Here is a 24613-nt window from a genome sequence, read left to right as displayed (position 1 = left end):
GATTTTAAAATAGAAATATTCGGTGACCCTCAACAAAATACCTTCACCCCATGTTGATTTATAAAAAACATGGTTTCCAGGGGAAGGGCTACTTTTTACTGTCTACGGATATGGAAAATATTGAAAATCTCGTTAGAAACCATTGACACAATTTCAAAATATAAACACAGAAATGTTCCTTATGTGATCCTCTTATCAAAATTATTTTTGTTTTTTTAGTAATTTATAATTATTTTAATGTTTTACAATCATTGAAGATAACAACTTCAAACTCCATGAACTTCTTCACAGTAACAATGTGCTCTTTTGTGACAAATTACATAACTCCAAGTTAGATTTTGTAAAGGTTTTTGCCCTTTGTAAATCTTTAAACAAAAGCTGTTTTCATGTTTTAAAACGCCCGTTATTAAACAGGAACTATTATAATTTAGGCGGGCGCTGCCCTGTGTTGTCCAAGCAAAACTATAAAATCCTTTGTCCAGGCAGGAGAGACATAGAGTCATTTTGGTCCTCTTGTTTAAATTTCTATCCAGTCTGGTATGACAATAAGGTTTAATGGAAGAACTTTGCTCAAATTAAAACCCTAGAGGGTTATTGTGCAAGAGTCCCGAGTGCTGTAGAAGGACATCGACTCATCGTCATACTGTGTAATTGTGAAAATAACTTATTCAATATTTTAGGACTACCGTAAATGGCACACTGCTTTGGAATTTTTAAAAAAACATAACTTGTTAAACAATACATAAATTAAAGTGTGTCTTACGCACAAGACTGGAGTCCAAAATTACAGTGCAAGAATGATTTCGAGCTAAATGTGTTTTGATATCAAAAGCATATAGATGTTATAAATTATAACTAGCACTTTAAAATGCCTTTTTTCATAAGCGTTATATTTCTTTGTCATTATTTATTTTATGGCATTCACAATTTCTAATAGTTTGTACAAGCTCAAGCATATCATATACAAAGATAAATCCGAAATTAAAATTTGGGTCCCGGAGCCCGGCTAATAATAACTGCTCTGCATTGCTTTAGGGTGGTGGTTTTTAGAATTCTGTGAAACCGGAAATAACATTTCGGCCAACATGCCTTCTGTGGACGAGTAAGTTAAACGTAATGACTTCTGAATGGTGTGATTCAGAATGTTTTATTCACGAAATCCAAATAAATATTCATTAATTACTTTCCTTATTTCAGTTCAAAGCCGATCAGCTGGGCAGAACAGGTTGAAGCGGGTGAAGATGGTGAGAACATTTTGTTAACCGGGCCGCTCATTTTATCGACATATTTTGCCAAATCAAATACAATTTCAAGGCTGTATTAGACTCCATTTAGTTCTTTTTGTACTGAAATTAAACGCATGTTCATTGACCTTATCGTTTTAAACATTTTTGTATGAACTTTAACAATATTTCCGATCATAATTACACCAAGTTTTCGGATGTCAATTATTCGGATACAGTGCCCTGTTTACACAACTCTATCTGTTAGTATAAATAAAGTCGTCTGTTTTACTCCTTTTTTATTTTATAGATCTATGAACTGGATAACCTTAACTGTCAATGCCATTAAAACAAATTGAGCAGGATACCATTTAGTCCATATCCTACCGGTTTGTGACCACCGTCATCATGTTGACCAAAAGTGACAGAATAGTCAACATGATGATGGTGGTCACTAACCGGTAGAAGTAGAAGTAGAAATAATTGTACGTTGAGTGATTTTTTTTTACAAATTGTTTTGTACCAAAAGTGGGTAGTAATTCTGATCAGGATTTCGGGTTATAAAATATATAAAAACAAGAAATATTACTTTGATTGGATGGAAGAATCCCATATAACAGGTCTATTATTTCAGACTAGTCATCATTGTACGTGTAATGTGGTATTTGATAATGAGAAAAATCAGATAAAGTGGCACTGTTATTGTGAATGAATATAGACTAAATAAATGAATACAGAGAAAGCGATACCAAACAGGTCAAATCTACATCCTGTCCCTACATTGGTATAAACTTCTAAACAGTATTCACATTGTTTTGTCATATTCTATTTGAAATTATGTAAGGATTTTGTTCATAGTAACTGACTGTAAATACATGTTGAATTTTATAAAATGAAATTATAATTGTTAATGTAAATACTCTAAATAAATGAATATAGAGGAAGCGTTTCCAAACAGATCATATCTACGGCCTGCCTCTACAAATATATATATATATATATATATATATATATATATGTACAGTGTTGGCATTGTTTTGTTATATTCAATTTGAAATAATGACTGTATTCAAGGTTCACTGCCGCCAGCCACAGAGGATTTTGATGAACACAACAACCTGAAGACTATCACTGAGTACAAATACAATGAAGGTGGGAAAATGGTCAAAGTAAGTATATAAATTCAGGGTTCCCGCTGGCGATGGCCATTTGTGACAAAATCGCAAAAGTGGCGACAGCTTTTCAAATTTGGAAAATTATGGCGACAACGATTTTTTTGGAAAATATTTTCTTAAATGACGTAAGCGGTGCCCATGCGGTCAGCATGATAATCGATTCTGTCACTGTCATAAATCAAGCTCATCTGATGCGACAACCAATCCTATAATTAAAGCAAGCAGTCACGGCCCAGTCAACACCTCGCTAATTATTGTGGAATTTTATTGCTTTTAAGGATTAACAATGACATCCTTTAACTATTTTGTCTGTTATTAGCAAACAATTTTAATATATAGCTGAAAAGCTTTGTTGTTGCGTAATTAATGTGATGGTTTTAAAAATGCAAATCATAGAAATTTACGTTGTCGGAAAGTCACGTGATATGCAAATATCGGAATGACGTTTACGCACTAAAAATAGATTTGCTTTTGGTGTGCAATTTGTAATTGCTATAAATGCAGCATTCTAGGGGGTTTAAAAGTGTCAAACATATTAACAGAAATCATTGGGTATGCTTACAAATAAATAGAATTACATCCCATTTGATAAGGCTTCCAATAAGTTTGCTGGAATAAAGAGTAGACAAGTTTTTATTACGATAGAATGTAATGGCCTTAGTTTGACAATGTATATTTCTTTGAGTTTCCATTTATTTTAAATTTATCTCAAAATTTCATAATTCAATTAATAATAAATTCTTTAATTCTAGGACACTATTGTATGCAGGCATTAGACTGAAATTAACATAATAATTTATGTCGCTTGTTTAGCAATATTTTCAATTTTTTTTATTTACAGTGTTTTTTTTCACTTTTAGGGGAATGGGGCCAGGGCCCGTCAGGAGGGGAAAATCGCGTCGTAAAAGGGCAAAAAGGGGAAAATGTATAAATGCAAAAATCATTAAAGCTTTGCCCTCCTCTTTAATAAATTGATCATATGCATATACATAACAAGATCAAAGTGAAAGCAATCTACAAAGCAATATCTCTTTGTTTCATATTGTAAAGGTTGATTATGTTGTCAATGTCCCCTGCTGACAGTTCTTTTGGCACTCTCATACATATTCTTATAAGACTGTCAAGTGTGTTGCCCCGTAGTTTATTCCTAGAAGGCGTACAGAGGGAATTCATAAGATCATTCAATCTTTTTGGTGTAAAATTTCGCGTTGTGCGACATTTTGATTTTGAAGATTGACGGGACGCTTGTTTTTTCGTATAATCGTAATATAATTAATTTTCCGAGCGCTTGAACGATACCGATCAATCAAGGGAGACTAGCACGTATGATCATTACGTGTAAAATGCGGCGCCAAACTGCGTTTACCGTATTGAAAAGTGCCGTAATTACGATCGGCAAAGTTATTTTAGAGGACGATTTTGACATCGTCGGGAGGGGATTTTTTTTACTGAAATAGGGGAAAAATATATACTTTTTGGAGAGGGGAATGGGGCCGAATTTCGGCCCCAAATCAGGCCTAAAAAAAACACTGATTTATATACTTGTCCATATATTTTGTCAATAGAATAACAATTTGCTAATATCTTGTGCTTCATGTACAACAAAATATTATGTTACAAAGTGCTAATTAAATGCAATTTAAGGCTCTTAAGATGCTTAAACCCCAAGAGCTTCAGGGGACCTCGCCCCCTCTGAACCCCCACAAGGGCTCTGCCATGGACCTGTAAGGGGGCCTTTCGCGGCCCCCTTAACCCCCCGCAAATCCTGAAATTTCCTAAAAAACACACAGAAACTACTCAAAGTGCCATTATTGCAAGATTTAGTTCATTTATGTGCTGCTTAAATTAAATACTTGAAACACTAAAGGAAATAACATCAACAGTTTGACTGCAATGCTATTGTCTTCTGAAGTGTTTAGTTACTCATGGAATACTGCACATAATGTAAAGTTGGCTATGTGTGGGCTGATACTTTGTCATGCACAGAGGAATTTAAAAACTTCTTGGCACATGTTTGCTATATATAGATTACTTGTTGTGTGCAAGACCTATGTTCTTACCTCTTACTTCATCAATTCTCCACACTTAAGGTTAACCATCATGGGATCTGGAATTTGCTTATAGTTATGTTCTTCCTTAAAGTAGACCTGTTAGTAATTGCGTAATCCATTGAACTGGCTGGAATTAGGGGGGCAATTGTTAATTACTTTGACAGCTCTTTTTAATGTTGAATTGCAGACAGTCAAGACATACAAGGTTGAAAGAAGGAAAGCTGCAAAAACTATTGCTAGAAGAAAGGTAATGAGTTAAATGCTAAATAGTTCTATTTTCATGTGTTAGTCTGTCTTATATCTGAGAATATTATGATTCTGTTAAAAAACACACTTAATACTTTCATAAAATTATGGAAGGTTGTGTGTGCATTTAAACTAAACTATTTAATTTCGAATCATTGTGACATACTGTTTTATTGATAAATGTTATCCTTATTTCAATAAAACTAATGTTGCTTACAGAATGGATGATTTTTTAATCTTATCTGCCCTGATATTGTAGGCTTTGCGTAAGTTTGGAGCTGCTGAGCAGGATCCCCCGGGCCCAAACCCTGCCAACACTATTGTTCAGGTGGAGGAGATCAACATGCAGATCATCCTTAATAAGGAGGTAAGGACCTTAATGAATTTATTTGTGAAGAATTTATCATACTCTTCGACCACATGTCGATTATTGTGTCATTTAGGTCATACATTCATCAAAGACTTCTTGGAAAATAGCGAAGACGCCGCGGGCAGGGTGACTTAATCGCCTAAGTCGCCTGGTAGGATGAGCCCTGTGTATTTTGTATTCTTCTGAAAATTCTTATCTTTCAAATAAGTATTTAAACGGACCGTGGTATTGACAGATTAACCCATTGAACAATTTCTTATTAAATTTAGTTTACACAAAAAAGAAAACGTCTATCATGTTCTGCGTTCATTTTATGGCAATAGATGTGATTTCGGTTTTAGCTAATTTTTGTGGTGACAGATCATTATTTTATATCAATGGTTACCATTTCTCAGAACAAGAACCAGGACCAGGAGACAGAGGATCCACTCGCCAAGTTGAAGAGCCAGAAGCTGGTGTCGTGTCGGATCTGTAAGGGTGACCATTGGACCACAAAGTGTCCATACAAGGACACACTCGCTCCAATACAGGTATGGGGTAAAGGGTAATGGCCGGAAATGTCTTTAGATAAGAATCCATCATGTAGGATCTGTACAGGCGAACCTGAAAACACCAAGTATCCATACAAGGATTTACTCACTCTAATATAGGTACAGGACAAAGATCCAAGGACATAAGTGGTATTTAGTTATAATTATAGACACATACTACAAGGTATGTCAAGTTGTGTATGGTGTGTTTGGGTAAACATTAGAACACAATTGTCCTTACAGGGTCACTTTTACTCCCATACAGGTAAGGTATATAGGGTAGTGGCTGGGAATATTATCAGTTATGAAAACAAGACAGACTTTGATACTGAAAGCCTATAAACTTGCTTGAAAATAGTAAGAAAATATTTTTTTAAATAACGAAAAACTTATTATCTCTGATGAATTAAAAACTGGTCCTTGCTTGCAAAGGATTCAAAACTGTTAAATATATGCTGATAGGTAATTGTTATTAATATTTGTGGCCACCAAAAAGTTGAAAACAATTTTCATTTCTTGTAGGAGTCTCTGGAAGGTGACAAGAAGAATGAAGAGGCTGGAGCTGCCCCTGGAGCTGCCCCAGCCCCTGGAGCCGCATCGAAACAGCCCGGGGGCAAGTATGTGCCCCCCAGCATGAGAGATGGAGCCGGCAAGGGCCGTGGAGAGACTATGAAGTCTACTAGAGGTATTGATTCATAAAGGAATGCATTACTTTGTTTCAGGCTTTACATAAAATTGTGTTTTGTGGTGTGAAACGACTTGTATGTTATAGAAGTACCAGGTATTGATAAATTTAATTCAGCGTTACAATTTGTATCATTTCAAAGAAGTGACATAAGAGTGCCATTGTATAAGACAATAATTAAAGCCCGTGTTGACTCCTATGGCTCTATATTCCTATTCCAGATGAATCTGCAACTATACGAGTGACCAACCTGTCAGAGGATACGAGGGAGTCTGATCTACAGGAACTGTTCAGACCATTTGGTCCCATACAGAGAATATACCTGGCCAAGGATAAAAACACTGGCCAGTCTAAGGTACAAAGCTGCTCTAAATCTACAAGGTGTACCTTCAGTTGGATAGAAATTTTGCATTCGAGGATAATTAATAAAGTAGTTAGTTTCAAAGACAAATGAAAAAAATATTATGTATGAAATACTCATTGTCCAGATCTGGAAATTGATGCTTGAAAAAAAGCAGCCATATTTGCATGTTTCTTAATTGAAGACAAAAAAAAAAAGTTTAGAATCGGCATCTAACCCTGTTATTTACATGTATACTTGGCATCCCTAGCTAAAATCCTGGGTCCTAAATTCATTCCTACTCAATAACCATCATAGGTTTAACTCAATTTAAATGGTAGACTCTTGAGTGTTTTGATGGGACTGTAAAAGTAATTCTCCAATATAGGAAACGGGATTACTGACAATAATAACTACAATGTATATTGAATACGGGCTACCGACTATGAAAAATAGACAAGAACTACCAACCTGTTTCAGACCAATTTTAGATACAGAAAGTCATATCATCCATTTTTCACAGAACAACATTACTGTATTGATATGTCTTGCTATTCATTTACAGGGTTTTGCCTTTATCAACTTTCACCGGCGTGAGGATGCTGCCAGGGCTATAGCAGGGGTGTCGGGCTTCGGATACGACCATCTTATCTTGAATGTTGAATGGGCAAAGTAAATTTACTAAATCGTTATGATAATGTTATTGTACATGTATCTAAAAAGATCACTGAATGCTGTTGTATATGAAATTATACCAACTTTCAACTCCAGTTTAAACGTACCTTATGACATTGTTTCATCATTCTACTGAGAAATGTGGTTAGTGTTTTTCCAAATGATATGGACTGGATTTGATATGTTTTCATTGCTGTTCGTGTTGAGATGGTATTGGCCACATTTCAGCTGTACATACACTCGAGAATTGTGAAAGACAATTTCATTTCATGCCAGGCAGAATTCATATGCCCCATACAATTTGATGTGCACACTAGGCCAGTTGTTCAGTACTTTGTCAAAGTAAACAACTTTGTTAACATAATTGTTGTTACCTTTCAAATCTTTACTGCTCTGGAAGTTTCTTGGATACACTTGTGATCTGCAGTATTTGTCACAACTTTGAGCCATCTGTCTCAGCTGTACTTGCTTTATTTAAATATATGGGCACATCATGAAATACTTTAGTTAACATGTTAACAACGATGTCGTTAACCATCTTGTTAGCTTAAACAAAGTGCAGAATTCAATATTTGAATATTTTTTATTTATTTTTTTTTATTATGTTTAAAGCTGATCAAATTGTCATGTGATTTTTACAGTTCATTATATATTTTTAACATATTTGAACCTTACTTTTCAGACCATCCGGCACGGGATCTTAGACTCCAGCCTCAGCAAGACTTCAGCTTTCTATTTATAATATTGTGACATTCGGACAATTTAATAATCATAAGTGGACTTTAATCTGTTAGAAAAGTGCTTAATGCCATGTATCTTGTAAAATCAAAACCAAATAAAAATTGGAAAAGGAAATTTTGTTCTGTTTAATACCATTTACAAAATTGAAAGCAAAACATTGACAAACACATACATTTTCATGTTCTCAACTTCATTTGAGAAGGGGAAACCAGAGGTTAAGTTCTTTTAGGGAATTCATTCTAACGATTCTCCTCAAATTCAAATGTAAATGTACAAGATCAAAATCTAGGGTTGCAATCCAATTCTTGACCACATGGTAGATGTAAATGATTGTATGCATGTAGTTAATATAACCAATTTCAATGAACAATGAACTTAGCAAACAGTTTTTGTTCAAACTTACATATACTTAAATTTAGTGAATCAAAGAAGCAACTTCTGTCTGAATATTTTCTATGATTATTGCATTTATCCAAAGATGATTTCACTTCTGATGGAAACTAATTTTCAAGAGTTCCACATATTCGCCTGCTGGTAATGGACCTGTAAATATCAGCCGCTTGTCAATCATTATCCAGTCATATGTTATATTGCTGGTTTCTTGTGGCGACCGCCGTCTACGTACAATATTTGACCAGAAGTGAATGACGCCTGGTCGGAAGCGAGGAACGTAATTGCCTTGGCAACCTCGTCTGGTTCCCCGACACGCCCCAAGGCCTGTTTCTGCTTCTGGTCCTCTAAAAACTGGAAAATAAAAATGAAGTAGTCCAGTTTAAAATACGAAGTTCGGTTTAGTATTATTACCTCACAAGTTTGCGGAATGTAGGAATGAGCTGGTCAGTTGGCTTATGTTTTACGATGTAAATAAAATTGATGCATATGGAAGTTAGGTTAAAGTTTGAGCGCACATTGGGATTTGCACTAATAGCACCAATACCCTTCATTCCATTTACTTCAAACTTCACACCATTCTTGACACTCATAATCCAATAAGCTTTCATAACTCCATGTTAAACAAAATACAAATTATGGCCCTTGATTTAGGACAAAACATCCCATGGACAAAACTCCCCATGTCATTTTTAGCTCGACTTATTGTATAATAAGGAGGCTTACTTCTCGCACTACTACTCGCGTCTGCGTTGGCATCAGGTCAACCCTAAAGGGCCAGTTAGAAGTTCCACTTACTCCAATTAATATGAAGGGGTTATTGAAAATTTTCATGGGATTGCATTCGGGGCCCCTGGGTTAAGGTCAAGGTCATTGTTACTAAAAATAGGAAAATGGTTGAAACCGAATAGCTTTAGTTAGGATTGACATATCTTTACCAAACTTTATATACGAAGAGTTTTGGGATATATTTTACGGCGTTGAACTCACCAATGGTATTGAATAAATTTAGTTTAATAGGTCTGACATATTGGACGTGTCTAGGGAGACTTTCACGGGATTGCGTTTGGTGCCCCTAGGACCAAGGTCAATGTCACTGTCACGTAAATAGAAAACATGGTTGGTACTGAATAACCTTTGCAAAAGCCATATTACGACCTAACTACGTATATAGGAAGAGATTTTAGAGACCTTTCATGGGATTGTGTTTGGGGCCCCGAGAGTTGTCAAGGTAACAGTCACTAGTACTAAAATAGATTACCATTTGGAAATTAATAACTTTAGTTAGGGTTGACATATTGTTACCAAACTTGGTATATGGGAAAAAATTATGGAAACCTTTCTTGTATTGGGTTTACGGCCCCTAGAGTCAAGGTCATGGTTACTGTTGCACAAAACTCCACAAAGAACACAGTGCATATATATATTATATACAAACTAGGTGAGTGTATCAAGGATTGTTAGATACCGCCTTTTTAAAGCTCAGGAAAATAAATTTAGAAGTTGAAATCGAAAATTGCTAGAAGTGTCCTACCTGGAGGTATGTCTCCTGGTTCATACCACTTTTCAAATAAATCCCCGTCCGGATCAACCCAGGACTTAAAGATATAAAATTATAGTCAACAAAAGTATATCATGTATATTTATTAGATATATTAGAGTTTAGCAGTTATATACACAACTTTTCCAGGGAGTGAATCTACATGTATATTGACAAGCTAGGGCGAAATGATGTAATTTAATTAACCGATTAGAAAATATTTTCGGTTAAAACATATACAAACTGGGGGTGGGTATGTGTGAAAAATAAAGTCTATGAATAATATAACTTACTTGACGGAGTTTACCCTGACGCCATGTTCACCAAGCTCTGAAAATATAACAACAAGTGGGAGAGGTGGTGCCAGTGTACGCATCGACGTGGTAACAACTGCACGTCATGCCATGTGCATCAAATGTGTTAAGATTCTTCATTACAAAATAATGATTGATTATCTGATTTGAAAACTCCAATGTTCAATTTCAATATGAAATTGACCAACCATTAGCTAAGATGCCCGTGAACTGGTCCAGTGCTGCTTTGCTGATGTTGTAACTGGCCTGTTGTGGGAACTGAAAATGGGACAAACAATCTGGTACACATGCCTTTGCAGAGTTAAAACAATGCCTTTTAATCCCCAAACAAGAGCGGCAAATGTCACGAAATACCCCCGTCCTAGTTTTAGGACATCTACGTTTAGTGATAAGTTGAGCCAAATTTAGAGAGCGGACACTGTAAATAGTGTGTGTGTTTTTTTCAATTCAAGGGTCAAAACTATGTTTTGACTGAGGCGACATGGCTCGTTATCAAACTTGACCAAAATATTCTGCCCATTCACATTCTAACACAATTTTGTTATGCTAGAATGCCCGTGAATTGGTCCAGTGCTGCTTTGCTGATACTGTAGGCGGCCTGTTGTTTGAACTGAAAGTCAGACAAATATACTGGTACCCATGCCTTTGCAGAGCTTTTACAATACTTTCTATACCATGAAACAAGAGGGCCAACTGTCACAATTATTCCCGTCCTAGTTTTAGGACACCCAAGTTTAGCGGTAGGTGGTTAAACGTTTAGCCAAATTGAATGAGCTGAATCTGTAAATAGTCTTTATTTTTGAATTCAGGGGCCATAACTCTGTAGCGACGGAGGCGGCAGCGCTCGTTATCAAACTTGACAAAAATAGTCTGTCCATACATATACAATGTATGGATATATGATATAACTGTTTTATGATGCACCATTCAGAGCCAAACAAACACATGTTTTTTTGTTTTATTTTGCATAACCACTACCAAACAACACAGTTTGCAACCATGTTAAGCCCATTCAGAGCCCAACAAACCTGTATGCAGCCCTTTTTAGTTTAATAAATGCCAAGTAGACCATATCTTTTCAAAGACCGTAACGCTTTTTCAGAGCCAAAGAATCATGTATGCAGCTCTTATTAAGATCATTTTTGGCCCCATTCAGTGTCAAACCAAACAAGCCTATAATGTGTTTATCTTATTATAAGTCTTTTCAGTGCTAAAAGTTGTCAACATTTTGGCATAAAGCCTATTCGAAGCCCAACTATCTCATGCTTAACTGTCATTAAGCATTTTCGGGACTATCACACCACATTCATGGTGGCATTTAGCCCACTGAGAGCCAGCTATAATATTGGATATATTCTGAGGGAGTCCGCTCCCTAAACATAACACTAGTAGTTTCCTCGTAAAAGGTAAGTCGATGTTATTCATTTTCAAGAATATTATTACTGCCAGGGTAACACAAAATCTTATTGCGAGAAGTATCTGTTTGAATTTTTGAATAGTTCACTCCCAATCATTAAATATCATTAAACAAAGCATTTATTCTGGTCACAGGAAGCACCGTGCACTAACATACATTAATATAATTATGGTAATGGCGACCATCTCGGATTTTTGCAGGCAAATTGGATGAATCCATGGTGCTTATTGTACTTTTTTCAATCACATGCATATTTTCTGCAAGTGTACAAACATCCAAACAAAAACTTTGAATGTGCACAAATTGTTCATAATATCAACCTACTTTTTATGAACGAGCGTATAAGAACAGGTTTCGGGTGGTGTGAAATATACGAGGTTTATTGTTGGTAAGTCGGTTGGTTTTGTCCGGATAATTACTCATGAAAAGGTGGACGGATTGAAATAAATTTTGGAAAACATTTTATAATATAAGGTGAAGATCGACTTTCGTTACAATCCACTAGTTTTATCGGAGTTACCATTTTCAACATAGAATCTGCAAAATATACTTTTCATTTTTTTCCAAAATGAGTATGACAGATACACTGGTTTTTAGTAATTTTAAAATATACAATATTCAACTTCGACTTTGGTTAAATATCGCTTCTTTTTGAGTTATGGCCCCTATTCACAAATAAGTTTACCATTCTTGTGTCCATGCGCCGAGATACTGTACTCGTTACGCCTACGATAACTTGTGTTAAAGATTTAAATCATGGTAATACGTATGATAAGCTTGACCTAAAAGGAACATTTTACAAATGAAGATCCGATGGTCAAAATGAATGTTAAGACGAATACATGTACTTTACCGTAAGTTGACCAGATATACTCGACACGTTGATAACGCAACCTAAAAAGAAAGGGTGAATTAGACCAACAATCACCTGGGTCGCATGCATTAACAGTGTGTGTATACCACGTGATAAATTGCGTCATAAATGCTACGTCGGAAGGCAATATTTTGATTTGATAAAAGACAATACACAAAGATTGTTTCAATATTTCTTTACCATTTTAAATGAAACAAAGCACAGTCTACGTCGCTTACGGAGCCCTGTCTTAGGCCTTTAACCAGAGTTTGATTGCAAGTTTAATTTCTTTAAACACGGCAACAAACCTTTTCATAATACGACCGTCTGATAAAACATGATTTTGTAAACAGGTTTGTCGAAGTGTTTGATGAAACTAATGACTTTATTAAACTTCGTTAATAAAACAAATGCAGGGCTCTTTAAGCGACATAGACTGCCCTTTGATTCATTTAAAATGGCGGTGTAAAAGAAAAGTTATCTTTGATTTAAGTGCTCATTTTAAGCTACAGACGTAGCATATATGACGTAATTTATCACGTGGTATACACAGACTGATTAATGGGATACCAAACTCGGTATAATCATTGACCATGACACATGAACCCTTTTGGGTTTGGGCTAAATAATTAAAACACCATAGTCATTTTTTCCTAACTCAGTGGTGCCTTAAATGCTTCCGACATGCGACAAATTTGATTCGCGGATTTCTAGTTTTTTTTCTGATATTACTACCTCTGAGGCCAGGGACAATCACGATGTACTTTGGGAGCATTCAGATATATAAAATCAGAAAGAGGGGGTATAAAAATCCTATCTTATTTATATTCAGGATGGTAGTCTCACAGAGGTCTGTCAAAATCCCAGCTGTCAGAAATCAACCGGAATATATTCGAGTCCCCCCAGCCTTGTGCATTTCTTTACCTTTTGTCTGTATAAGGTGAGGTATACACAGCTTGGTGAGAAGGAAGGGCGACCGGATGTTCGTGTTCATTATCCTATCAAACTGAGTCATATTGGTTTCCATGACGGTAAGGAAATCCACTACCGCTGCGTTGTTCACCTGCAGATAATCATCTCTAGAAATATTACCGAGTCCGATATTTTTACTTAGCCACCAAGCTATCCATAATGAAGACGGCCTAGTGAGAAATTCAGTCATGTACGGCTGTGAGGGATAGAAACACTGGTAAGAGCTACCAGGCTCTCGAAAAAGTATGCATGTGTAGCGTCTCTAATTTGCCTTCGACCATTTTCACTATTTCTGGTGTATTTTTGATACTTTTTTCCTTCGATATTGACATAAAAGTAAAGTTTGACGAATTCAGATTTGAGAGTGGTAATCTATATTGAATTCTTTCTTTGGTTGATTCTGCGGTAAACTGACCATATAAACATACTATTGTATGCGATTTCACTCAGAAGACAAACCACTAGTTCATTGGACTTGTATTCTGTTAGCGGTTACCCTCATGTCTCTGCCAATCGGATCGCCGGACGATTATGAATTAATAATGAAGTAACCTTCTGACGAAAACAACCGCAGAACTTTGAGCGTTTCCCGCATGCGCGCTGGCTACTATAACAAATTGGCGCAAACAATAAACACTATATATATATATATGTATCGCTTTAGTCCCTTGATAAACAAGGAAAGCAAGTAAATAGTGTGAAGTATGGAAACAATTGACAAACGGAAAAAACTAAATGACGTTTGAAGCAAATATTGAAGACGGACGGACACGGGATATTTCACCCACTTGTGCACATTAAAGAACCAGAGTAGATATTACCATGTAACAATCTGTCTGCACACGTTGTATGCGTATGTATGTCCTACAACCGAACAAGACTGATACTCACACACGCGCACACGCTAGCTCACACATGAACAACCATCCACATACATCGACATAATTGTTAAGTAACACAAAAAGTATGTTACATGTACATATATACGTACATTTTTAACACTATTTTGCTGTTTACTATAGTTGGTGTTTGCCTTCCCTTAGCCGATACTTCCTTTTCTTTTATTTCGTGATGACGACGTAATGTAAGAAAAAATGCACTTGCCAGGACGTCTATCTTCCCGAATGTCTCCAGCGTTCTCTGCACAAGATTATGGAGCTGAGCATCGTCAGTGACGTCACACACAGCGACAAGGAGCTTAAACAAAAGTATTATGCTTATTTTTATTTTAAATTTACTATGAATGGTTCGATTCTTTTTCTGAAGCCTACATATTTTTATTGGTAGCGCTAAAATTAATAAGTCTAAACTTTAAAACCGCTAACTACTGTAAACAATGAAAGCTTCGTGAAACCATAATTCCGTTCGTTGATAAAATGACGAAAACGTTCCGAGAAGAATCTAGTACATAGTTTGCATTTGTAACAAGCGAGGCCTTGCAACAGATCCCTTCAGAAAAAAGGATGCCCAACCGTGAAGGGGTCGACTGGTCTTTATATATTATATTCTCTATCCACACGGAAACCTTGACATGCCAATTTGCATATTACCAACAACTGTCAACGTGCTATGAACGCACTTTCGCCTACAACGGACCGTTACATTATGAGCACACTTCCGCCTACAGTGGAATGTTACATTACTTTCCCCTCCGATTTGGCAGTTGACAACATCTCACTGCTGCCACCATTTTTAACGTGCTAGCCGAACAAAGCCAACAGACCCCTTCAGAGAAAAGCATGCTGAACCCTGAAGGGTTCGACTGGTCGTTTTCATACATATATTATCGTCCACACGGAGACCTGGATATGCCAATTTGAATATTACCAACTAAGTCCATCAACGTACTATGAACGCACTTCCGTCTACAACGGAACGTTACACTATGAACGCACTTCCGCCTACAGCGGAACGTAACATTACCTTCCCCACTTGAAGATTCGTCCCGAGTCATGGCCTGGGAAACTCGTGGAAAAGGCAAATCCGATTTGGCAGTTGTCAACATTTCACCTCTGCCACCAGTTGTAACCTGCTAGCCGAACAAGGCCAACCTATCCCTTCAGAGAAAAGCATGCTCAACCCTAAAGTGGTCGACTGGTCTTTATATATAGTATATTCTACATCCATACGGAGACCTGGATATGTCAATTTGCATATTGCTAGCCATGTTCATCAACGTACATTTTCCTACAATTTATTAAAGCGATTTATCAACTTTGTAAACGAGTTTTGAAAAATCGTATTGAATAAACACAAATGTGAGATGCTATCGTCCTAGGAAATTCCGAAAATGTGCGGATAATTTAATAATAAGTATTAAAGAATATCCGTGGTCTTAACTGATGGTACCGTACACAAATGAACCGCAATCCTTAAATATGAAACGTTATATTTGAACGCAATATTAATAGTTGAATTTCTCTGGAAAGTTCCAACTACAAAGTTGAAAAAATAATCACGATAATACTCCCAAGACGAATGAGCGTAGTATAAGTTCAGCCTTATGAACAGCGACTGCGTCAATGGCGACACTTGTTCCATCGACGTTAAATACATTTAATTCACACTAAAACTTCATTTTACTAATTATATGAGTCCTTTGTGTAAGATCATAGGCGGTCCGAAAATGTTGCTTTCGTCGGAATATGAATGCAACTGAAAGAGAATGCGTCCATCTTAGAGAGCATTAAGTGTGTAAACGTATCAATATGAATGAAGTTAGTAAGGTTTACTGCTAACGCTTATAGAAACTTCTTCAACACTCACCCGGTCCTGTTTGAGACCCGCAGTCAGAAGGCTGTCCTCAACTGCATCCAGTTTGCTTTTGACCCGTCCTGTGATGACCAGTCGGGGTTGAAACTGGATCATGTGTAGCGCCGTGGCCGCACCAATACCGGTCACATCGCCGGAACCTAGAGGGCAGTGGAATGAGTGTTTGCTGAACCGAGCATATATGCCATTAAAATAAACGCCGTATAGAATAAAGGCATGGCGTTATATGTTGCCGTATTTTTTGTATTTTGAATGTGTTTTTTTCATACTAGTGCTTCCTTAAAAAAGCAAAAATAGACGTGTAAGTAATTAGTAATAAGGCCATAACATGCCGGATATACAACGTCTTCATTGATAAAACTATTTCGAAAAGACGCATTTGATGCTCCCATTTACGGATAAAAATGTTTAATTGTGCAATCGTGAAATATACTTTATTAAAATGCCACATATAAAAATAATAAGACTGGCCAAAGATATATCTTTATATAAAAAGATTCATCCTCCTTATGGCTTTCTTCATGACTTTATCATTTGTTCATAAAATGGAGTTTTTTTACCACAGATTCCATATATTATTTTTCAAACTAAGCCCTGGCCCCTTATGCGGACCAGACACGTATGTCGGCACATACCACAGACAAATTTGGACAACAAGTGTATTCAAATCCGGCCTTATTAATGTTATGGGTGTATTAACTTTTAGACAATGCAAACCATTAGTAATATCAAGCTATAGTCCATTTCACATTACTACATCCTTCCCCCCTAAATTAAGAGTTCATTCATGAATCCATCGAGAAGTTTTCCCTGAATTCCCACGAAATAAAACTGTCTTGTTTTGATAACCTTTGATAACATTTGTAAGTTGAATCCTGGGTTTGTCAATTATACTCCAATAACAGAACGTTATCAAGTTATTGTGGTTGTTGACTGATTAAAATGTCAAACACTCTGGAAATGTACATCAAAATAATAACCCAATGTCCTAGATTAGCTTTTTGTGAAAAATAGTGTTCTAACATTCCAACGTTAATTTAAGTAGATATACAAAGAAATGTTGATTCTTTCAAACAATCATTCACATAACGAAATAAACATATACAAATGCATATATATGGTTATTAATTGTAATAGCATATACTAGTATATAAATATTGATATACACTAATTTTCTATCAATTTATGAAAGAAAATATCAGCTTAGTGATACTTGACACTTATGGATGGTTAGGGATTATTATGCCCTTTTAACACACAACCATATTGTAAGAATGTTTAAACGCACGTTATCCTTGTAACGAATTGGCGGTTTGCGCTCGCGTTGTGGTCGTTGATACTGCCGTTGTTGTAGCTGTAGATTTAGTGGTTGCTGTGGTTGTTCCGCTTCTATCGAAGTATCGGCGGTGGTTGGCCAATCCTGCGTTGTTGGCGAATCCTGCACTTCTGGCATACTCTCGATTGTATCCTTCTGTTGCATGCGCGTAGCTGGATTTTGAATTGGAGGTATAAAGTCCTCCAATTCAGGCTCTTCTGTGATATCAACACAGTGTCGGTCATGCAAATGATCCACATGTTTTTTTTTAACAAACGACCATTATTTACTTCAATGTCATATGAAACCGGTCCTGTTTGATTAATAACTGTCACCTGTGTACGTGATTTTCACACACTTTCCCATACAAAAACCTTTTCTCCAGTTTGAAATTGTCTGTCTTTTGCATATGCATCGTGGTAGGTTTTCATATTTGCCTGTTTATTTTGAACTTTTTCAGTGAATTTTGGCATTACCAAATCTAACCTTGACCTTAATTTTCTTCCATATAGAAATTCACTCGGGCTCACGTCAAGTGTCGTCTGCGGTGTAAGTCGATATGTGAGTAACACCTTTACCAACTTTTGCCGAATAGTTCCATGACGTTGCTTCTTTAACCCACTTTTGATTATCCCTACAGCTCGCTCTCCTGGACCATTGCTTGCTGCGTGGTAACTCGCAACTCGAATGTGCTTTATGCCATTCTTTTTCATGAACTCGTCAAATTCTGAACTAGTGAATGCACTTCCATTGTCTGTGACCAGTTGCTGACATAGTCCATATGTAGCAAATGTCCTTTGTAATAGTTCAATTGTCACTGCTGAAGTAGCTTTGTTCGTATCGAATGCTTCGATCCACACCGAATGAGCATCGATTATGACCAAAAACATTTTTCCCATGAATGGACCTGCATAGTCGACATGCAGTCTCACACAAGGTCGTTGCGGCCATTCCCACGGATGCAATTTCGCTTCTGCGGGCATGTTTCTGTTTGTCTGACATAGTTGACAGTGTTTCACATGATTTTCAATTACAGTGTCCATTAAAGGCCACCATACATACATTCTGGCTAAGGATTTCATCCTGTTTGCGCCTGGATGTCCTTCGTGCAACGTGTCCAACATCGTTTCACATCCACGTGGAGGTATAATTACACGATTTCCTCGAAGAATGCATCCATCATGCATGATCAAATTATCTCTAACAGCAAAATAAGGTCTTAATTCCTTATTTGGACATTTCTCCGGCCATCCCTTTTGCAGAAACACAGCAACTTCTGCAACTCCATACGGCGATGCGTCACAGGCCAACATAGCTGTTTTTCAGGGTCAAAATGAACTAACACATCTGAAGATGCTAAAAGAGCTTCTTTGATTGCAGAAATGCCTGATTTTCGTTCTCGCCCCAATGCCATGTTGCCCCTTTCACTAGTAATGCATGTAACGGCGTCAAAATCTGTGATACGTTCTTGAGAAACATATGATAAAAGTTAATCATTCCCAGATAACTTTGTAGCTGTTTCTTGTTGCTGGGTGCTGGCATTTCTTGTATAGCCTTTACCCGTTCTGGTAGTGGTGCAACTCCCCTTTCTGTGAGTTTGTGTCCCAGATATATAACCTCGTTTGCTAAGAAGACACACTTGTTTCGGTTCAGCCTGACACCATGCCTCTGTAACCGATCTAACACATATTCCAGATTTTTCAAATGTTCTTTGCGTGTGCGTCCTGGGACTAAAATATCATCAATAACATGCGGCAACCCCTGTAGCATATTTTCCATGGTACGCTAAAAATTCTTGGACAAGACTTTACACCATAAGGCATTCGATTGTACACAAATAAGTCTTTGTGCGTATTTATGGTGACATACTTCTTCGATTCTTCTTCAAGTTCCAATTGCAAGTACGCTTGTGACATGTTCAATTTCAAAAACTGTTTACCGCCATTTAGCGTAGCATATATATCTGTAATTTTAGGAATCGGATAATTGTCCAAGTTTGAACACTGATTTATTGTTACTTTATAATCACCACATATCCTGATTGATTTATCACTTTTGACAATCGGTACAATTGGCGCTGCCCATTCAGAAAACTTCGTTTTGTAGACGCTCAAGCTCTTTTTCAATATATTCTTTCATTGCATACGGTACTGGTCTTGCTTTAAAGTACTTTGGTTTGGCATCTACGTCACCGTAGATTTTTGCCTTCACGCCAGTTATTTTTCCTAATCCTTCATTGAATGCAGTCCCGTATTTGTTCAAAATCGCATTCAAATCATTGTCATCAGTTGCCCCACTGACTTTTACAGAACAAATTTCTACCCAGTCAAGCTTTATTTTTTTTTCAAGCCAGTTTCTTCCCAGGAGATTTGGCCCGTCATTATTCACCACATTGATTGGCAATACAACGTTCTTGTCCTCGTATTTCACGTTGACGTTGCATTTCCCAAGAATTGTTAAATACTCTCCAGAGTACTTTTTCAACTTTGCCTTAGTTTTCTCAAGAGATGAAAATGTTTTCAACCTTTCCCAGGTCTCCCGATTAACTGTCGTTGCTGAAGCACCAGTGTCCGGCTCAAATGAAACAGTTGTGGAGTTAAGGTTCATTTCAAACCTTATATGGCTTTGTATGATCACCAATGTTATACATGGTGTACACTTCATCGTCGTCATCGTCCTCCACAAAGTTCTGTTTTCCTAGTCTCTTTTTTAACTGTTTTGGCGGAAGCTGTTTTTGCTTTTTCTCCGCTCTACAAGCTTTTTGCACATGTCCTGTTTTTGTCCTGAAATTGTAGCAAACACAATCCTTATATGGACAGTTATTTTGTCCATGAGTTGTAACTGTGCACCTATAACACGGCTTACCACCTGCTTTTCCAGATTGCCTGTTGGGAGCAGTCCTTGCTGGTTTGTGCCTATTTTGACCAACTTTATACACAGTAGTCCCATTTATCGACTGATTATGTAAAGTGGCAGCACTTTTTGCCGCAAGTTCCAAGCTTGTCGCAATATCCAACGCTTCTTTAAAACTTTGGTTCTGACCTTCATCTCCGCTGCATCCTGTCCTCATTAATACCACAAACGAGTAGATCACGAAGCATTACTTCTAATGTCTCTCCAAAATTGCGATCCTCCGACAATTTACATTATTCCGCCACATAGTTTGATACAGTTTCTCCACTTTTTCGAGCACGGCTGTTAAACTTAAATCTCTGTACTATTTCTGATGGTTTATGATGATGATGATTCTGAACAAGTTCTTTTAATTCAGCAAAAGATTTTTCACTTGGTTTGACTGGTGAAATTAAATTGCACATCAGTTTGTATGTTTTTGCACCAACCACTGATAATAAAATCGCGTTCTTTTTGGCTACACAACTGATGAGTTAGATTCCTTAACAGTGTGTGTAATATTTAAACACTAAACGATCAGATTATATATACATGGATGCGCTGTGACTAGAATAAAAAATAAACGAACGGTCTTACCTGTAATTATCACAACTTTATCCTTCAACGATGTCATACTTCTGCAGGTATATTACTACTGTAATACTCGATTGTAACAATACAAGGGTGCATGCAGTGTGCTAGTTTTAAATATACACACGTCAGCTCTACATTAAACATGCGATCTAGTTTAATACTCCAGACGTATCGTCTCAAACCTACATCTAAGTGTGCATTTTGGGTTAAAATCATATACTTTTTGTCTAAGGAACTTCAGCAATGTAATAATCGTCCAAGATGGACGCCGGAATCCAAGCCATCACACTTACCATAATAAAGAGCAACTGTCATAAATGCCAGAAAAAAACATTGTCAAAGTTGAATTTACTTTTTGTTAAAATTTTACAAAGAAATCCTATAACGTTCTAAAAAAATCTATTTAATAAGCTTTTTTGTTGCCATATCAACCATTTTCGCACTAAAATGATTTTTCGCTACTGTAATGAACTCAATAACTTTTTTACCTAAACGTGCTGTCAATATTAATTTTAAGTGTCTGCTGTTGGAAAGAATTGCAAAAAATCCCCTAGCAACAAAAATCTTCGTTCATCTCATGATTATACATGCCTATTAAACGCTAGCTTCACAATTTATCGGTAGTGCAAAGAAAATGAGCTATTGACACTACCGTGGTGCAGCTGTGCCTTTTCTGAAATAACTAGTATAATTTATAGTTCATCTTTCAGCGCAAATCACACTCGACAGCGCCACCACTACTTTACAGTGCCACTACTTATATAAATATATGCATATTTCCTTTTTTGGAAGAGTTTGTTTTTATTTTTACTATACATAACAGTTCTATTTGTATGCATCAGAATGTTCTATGCAGCGAAGTGTATTTAACATGCGGGCAAATCTAAAAATATACAAGAGTCCAAATCGGGAGAACATGTATTCACATGTGTTCAAATAATCAAAAGGCACGCCTTTACCTCGGAAGTGTGGACAGCTCATTTTATTTGCACCACCGATTAGTAGTGGTGCGAGCGTTTAGAAGTCGTGTTATAAACATCACTTGAAACCTCTAGAAATAATAACAGAGTGACGCTCATTATGATATATATCAAAATGTTTTACAATGTCTCTAGAAGATACAAGTGATGCCATGCATGCGTTGTGGACCGAGAAATCAAAGATGTCTATTCAGAAAATCATGTTGTTTTTATTTAGATAAGGATTGATATGGATATTAATGTTTTCATATCGTACTTCAAATTAAAATTTAAAATGACTTTTTCATGGTCAAGGTAATGATCATTTCAAGGTCAGAGTATGGAAATTACCCAAACATTTTTTTTAATTTTTCTTTAATAAAGTTTATTTATGTTTAGTTTGTGTTTAACAGTGGTATAGAATCGTTAAAAAAGTGTTATTTCGAACAGGTTTTAAAAACAATACTAAATACAAGTACAGTGATGCGTTTATATAACGAGATTTTCCCCCAGGAACAAACTAACCACCGGACGCAAATACGTGCATGTAAACGTCTTGTCTGGACATGGAGTAAATTTACTCACCTGGGTATTTCTTGTCATATACACGCAATATTTGTTTTGCGACCGGGTGTATTTTGAATGAGGCAGGTTTTTACAGTAAATAATTGCCAAATTAAACAAAATAAAGGAAGGCATTTTTTATTAATTCAAATTATTTATTCTATTTAACGATAATGCAATTTGCGGCTCACTGTTTTTACAAAAGACTGAAACGTTTAAAATACCATGTTTATGACTGATTTAACTAAATATATGCTATCAAAATGGATTGCTAAACTTTCAAAAACATTTAATGAAATTCTATCGCACTACTATTTCAGCTGATACATTGAAGTTATAAACTGAAAACACACTCTTCACTGTTTTTACGTGCAGTATGACATTTCTGTTTAGCGGAGACTGGTATCTAATGTTTTCAAACATTTTTGAAAGACGACACAGGTTACTTAGTTATTCAATCAAAATTTACTGCAACATAATATCGCCAAGAGAATAAGAGTCGTATCATAAACAGAAATAAATTTCAAACGCTAGTAATATCACCCTTATCATTATTTTTATTTAACATAGACTATTGTCATTTTATAAAAACTAATTCTAGTTCATAATAACCATATAAACGTGTCCAAAATACCCCCATTTGCAAGTTCGCCCACTAGGACGCCGACTGCCCGCACCCAAATAAACGCAACAGGTGCATGTATCTTAATGATTAGATGATAACTGTGTCACTAAACTGGATGCCTAAAACTCCATTAGGGCACAATTTCAAATTGTAGACACAACACCTCCCTGTGTATAACCCTTATGGTTACTTTTCATTTCGATACAAGCCACATACGGGCTTTACGGACGTCAAGCCAGATCTCATTCAACAACATTTTTGCTACAATTAACCAAAATCTAAAATACAGTCACCGCAGTGTACCTGTTCTCAGTTCCTTCGTCTTTCAAAACAATCTTTTGTCAGTCTATATTGTCCCAAACATGCAATAAAGAGGCTATTTCAAGCTCTATCACTTGGCCAAAAAACAAAAACTTTTCTATAATTGAGACCTTTTAGTGTAAAGATATAGGTTATCTTGACAGTTTAGAGCCCAGATAATCCAAATCCTGCTGCAAAGAAGTTTATCTAGTGCTAAACTTATTACAGAAGAGTTCTTCTATATCCAACAAAGTTGTTACTACTGTGACTGTCGGGCTTATTCATAGATGTATCTATACTCAAGTCAGTCAAATTCTCTATCATTTTTATTGTGGCAACAATGAACCGCATACAAACGCCTGTATAGCTGTGAGCCTCCTATGTTCCAAATTGACAACGGTTTGCCATGTAGCTCAATCAGAGCAAAACAAATTCATATGCATTTTCAATATAGTCTTTTCAGTGCCATATAGACTTCGTTTTGGCAACCATCAGTCCAATTTGGAGCAAAATAAAAGCATGTATAGGTTAAACTTATTAAGCCTAATCATCACCAAATAGGCTATATTTTGGCAACCATATACCCCATTCACAGTGCTGATCTAATTTACCATACTCATTGCAAAATAAATCACACCATGACTAGCCATAGCATAATCAATGCCAAAATAAGCACTTTTGAAGCCAATTCAGAGCCAAAGAACGATATGTGCATTTTTAATTAAGCCTATTTAGTGCCAAAAACTAAATATTGGCCAACATAAACCTCATTCAGAGCAAAGCAAACACATGCGCTGCTTTTATTAAACATTATGAGTGCCAGGTAACATAGTTGCATTCAGAGCCAAACAAACCAATATGCAGTCCTAATTAACAATAATGTATGCCAATGGACCATATATTGGCAACCATAAAGTCAATTAAGAGTAAAACAACCACATGCGCAGTTATGTGTCAAAGAAACCTAAGTGAAGCTCTCATCCGGCCTACCCAGTGCTAAAATAACCACATTTGGCAACCTGAAAGCCCGTTTGATGCTGAACAAGCTCATATGCAGCTGTATTTATGTC

The 24613-nt window shown here is 36.4% G+C and overlaps 2 protein-coding genes across 4 annotated transcripts in view; one reads left to right on the top strand and one right to left on the bottom strand.

Moving 5' to 3' along the window:
- The first annotated feature begins 1050 nt into the window (after window positions 1-1050).
- Window positions 1051-24613, top strand: part of LOC128223027 (eukaryotic translation initiation factor 3 subunit G-like) — a 24863-nt gene continuing 1300 nt past the window's right edge. The window contains exons 1-10 of one of the 2 annotated variants that reach the window (XM_052932267.1): window positions 1051-1102; window positions 1198-1244; window positions 2298-2392; window positions 4637-4696; window positions 4955-5062; window positions 5461-5595; window positions 6118-6280; window positions 6502-6635; window positions 7186-7292; window positions 7978-8150. In XM_052932267.1, coding sequence (XP_052788227.1) covers window positions 1086-1102; window positions 1198-1244; window positions 2298-2392; window positions 4637-4696; window positions 4955-5062; window positions 5461-5595; window positions 6118-6280; window positions 6502-6635; window positions 7186-7292; window positions 7978-7999 — 888 coding nt within the window. In that variant the 5' untranslated portion in view covers window positions 1051-1085 and the 3' untranslated portion in view covers window positions 8000-8150. Of the gene's footprint in view, window positions 1103-1197; window positions 1245-2297; window positions 2393-4636; window positions 4697-4954; window positions 5063-5460; window positions 5596-6117; window positions 6281-6501; window positions 6636-7185; window positions 7293-7977; window positions 8151-24613 lie in introns of those variants that run through there. The other variant, XM_052932268.1, reaches the window with a different exon arrangement.
- LOC128223029 (uncharacterized oxidoreductase MexAM1_META1p0182-like) overlaps window positions 8147-24613 on the bottom strand; it is an 18351-nt gene continuing 1884 nt past the window's right edge. Inside the window, exons 1-9 of one of the 2 annotated variants that reach the window (XM_052932270.1) lie at window positions 21099-22019; window positions 16289-16434; window positions 14627-14719; window positions 13475-13613; window positions 12551-12591; window positions 10469-10538; window positions 10260-10296; window positions 9961-10024; window positions 8147-8780 (exon numbers count right to left, since the gene is read on the bottom strand). In XM_052932270.1, coding sequence (XP_052788230.1) covers window positions 8622-8780; window positions 9961-10024; window positions 10260-10296; window positions 10469-10538; window positions 12551-12591; window positions 13475-13613; window positions 14627-14719; window positions 16289-16434; window positions 21099-21135 — 786 coding nt within the window. In that variant the 5' untranslated portion in view covers window positions 21136-22019 and the 3' untranslated portion in view covers window positions 8147-8621. Of the gene's footprint in view, window positions 8781-9960; window positions 10025-10259; window positions 10297-10468; window positions 10539-12550; window positions 12592-13474; window positions 13614-14626; window positions 14720-16288; window positions 16435-21098; window positions 22020-24613 lie in introns of those variants that run through there. The other variant, XM_052932271.1, reaches the window with a different exon arrangement.

The sequence above is a fragment of the Mya arenaria genome, chromosome 17 (genome assembly GCF_026914265.1).
Source record: "Mya arenaria isolate MELC-2E11 chromosome 17, ASM2691426v1".
NCBI lineage: Eukaryota > Metazoa > Mollusca > Bivalvia > Myida > Myidae > Mya > Mya arenaria.
The sequence above is the reverse complement of the archived record's forward strand: the minus strand, read 5'-3'. Positions and strand labels throughout refer to the sequence as shown.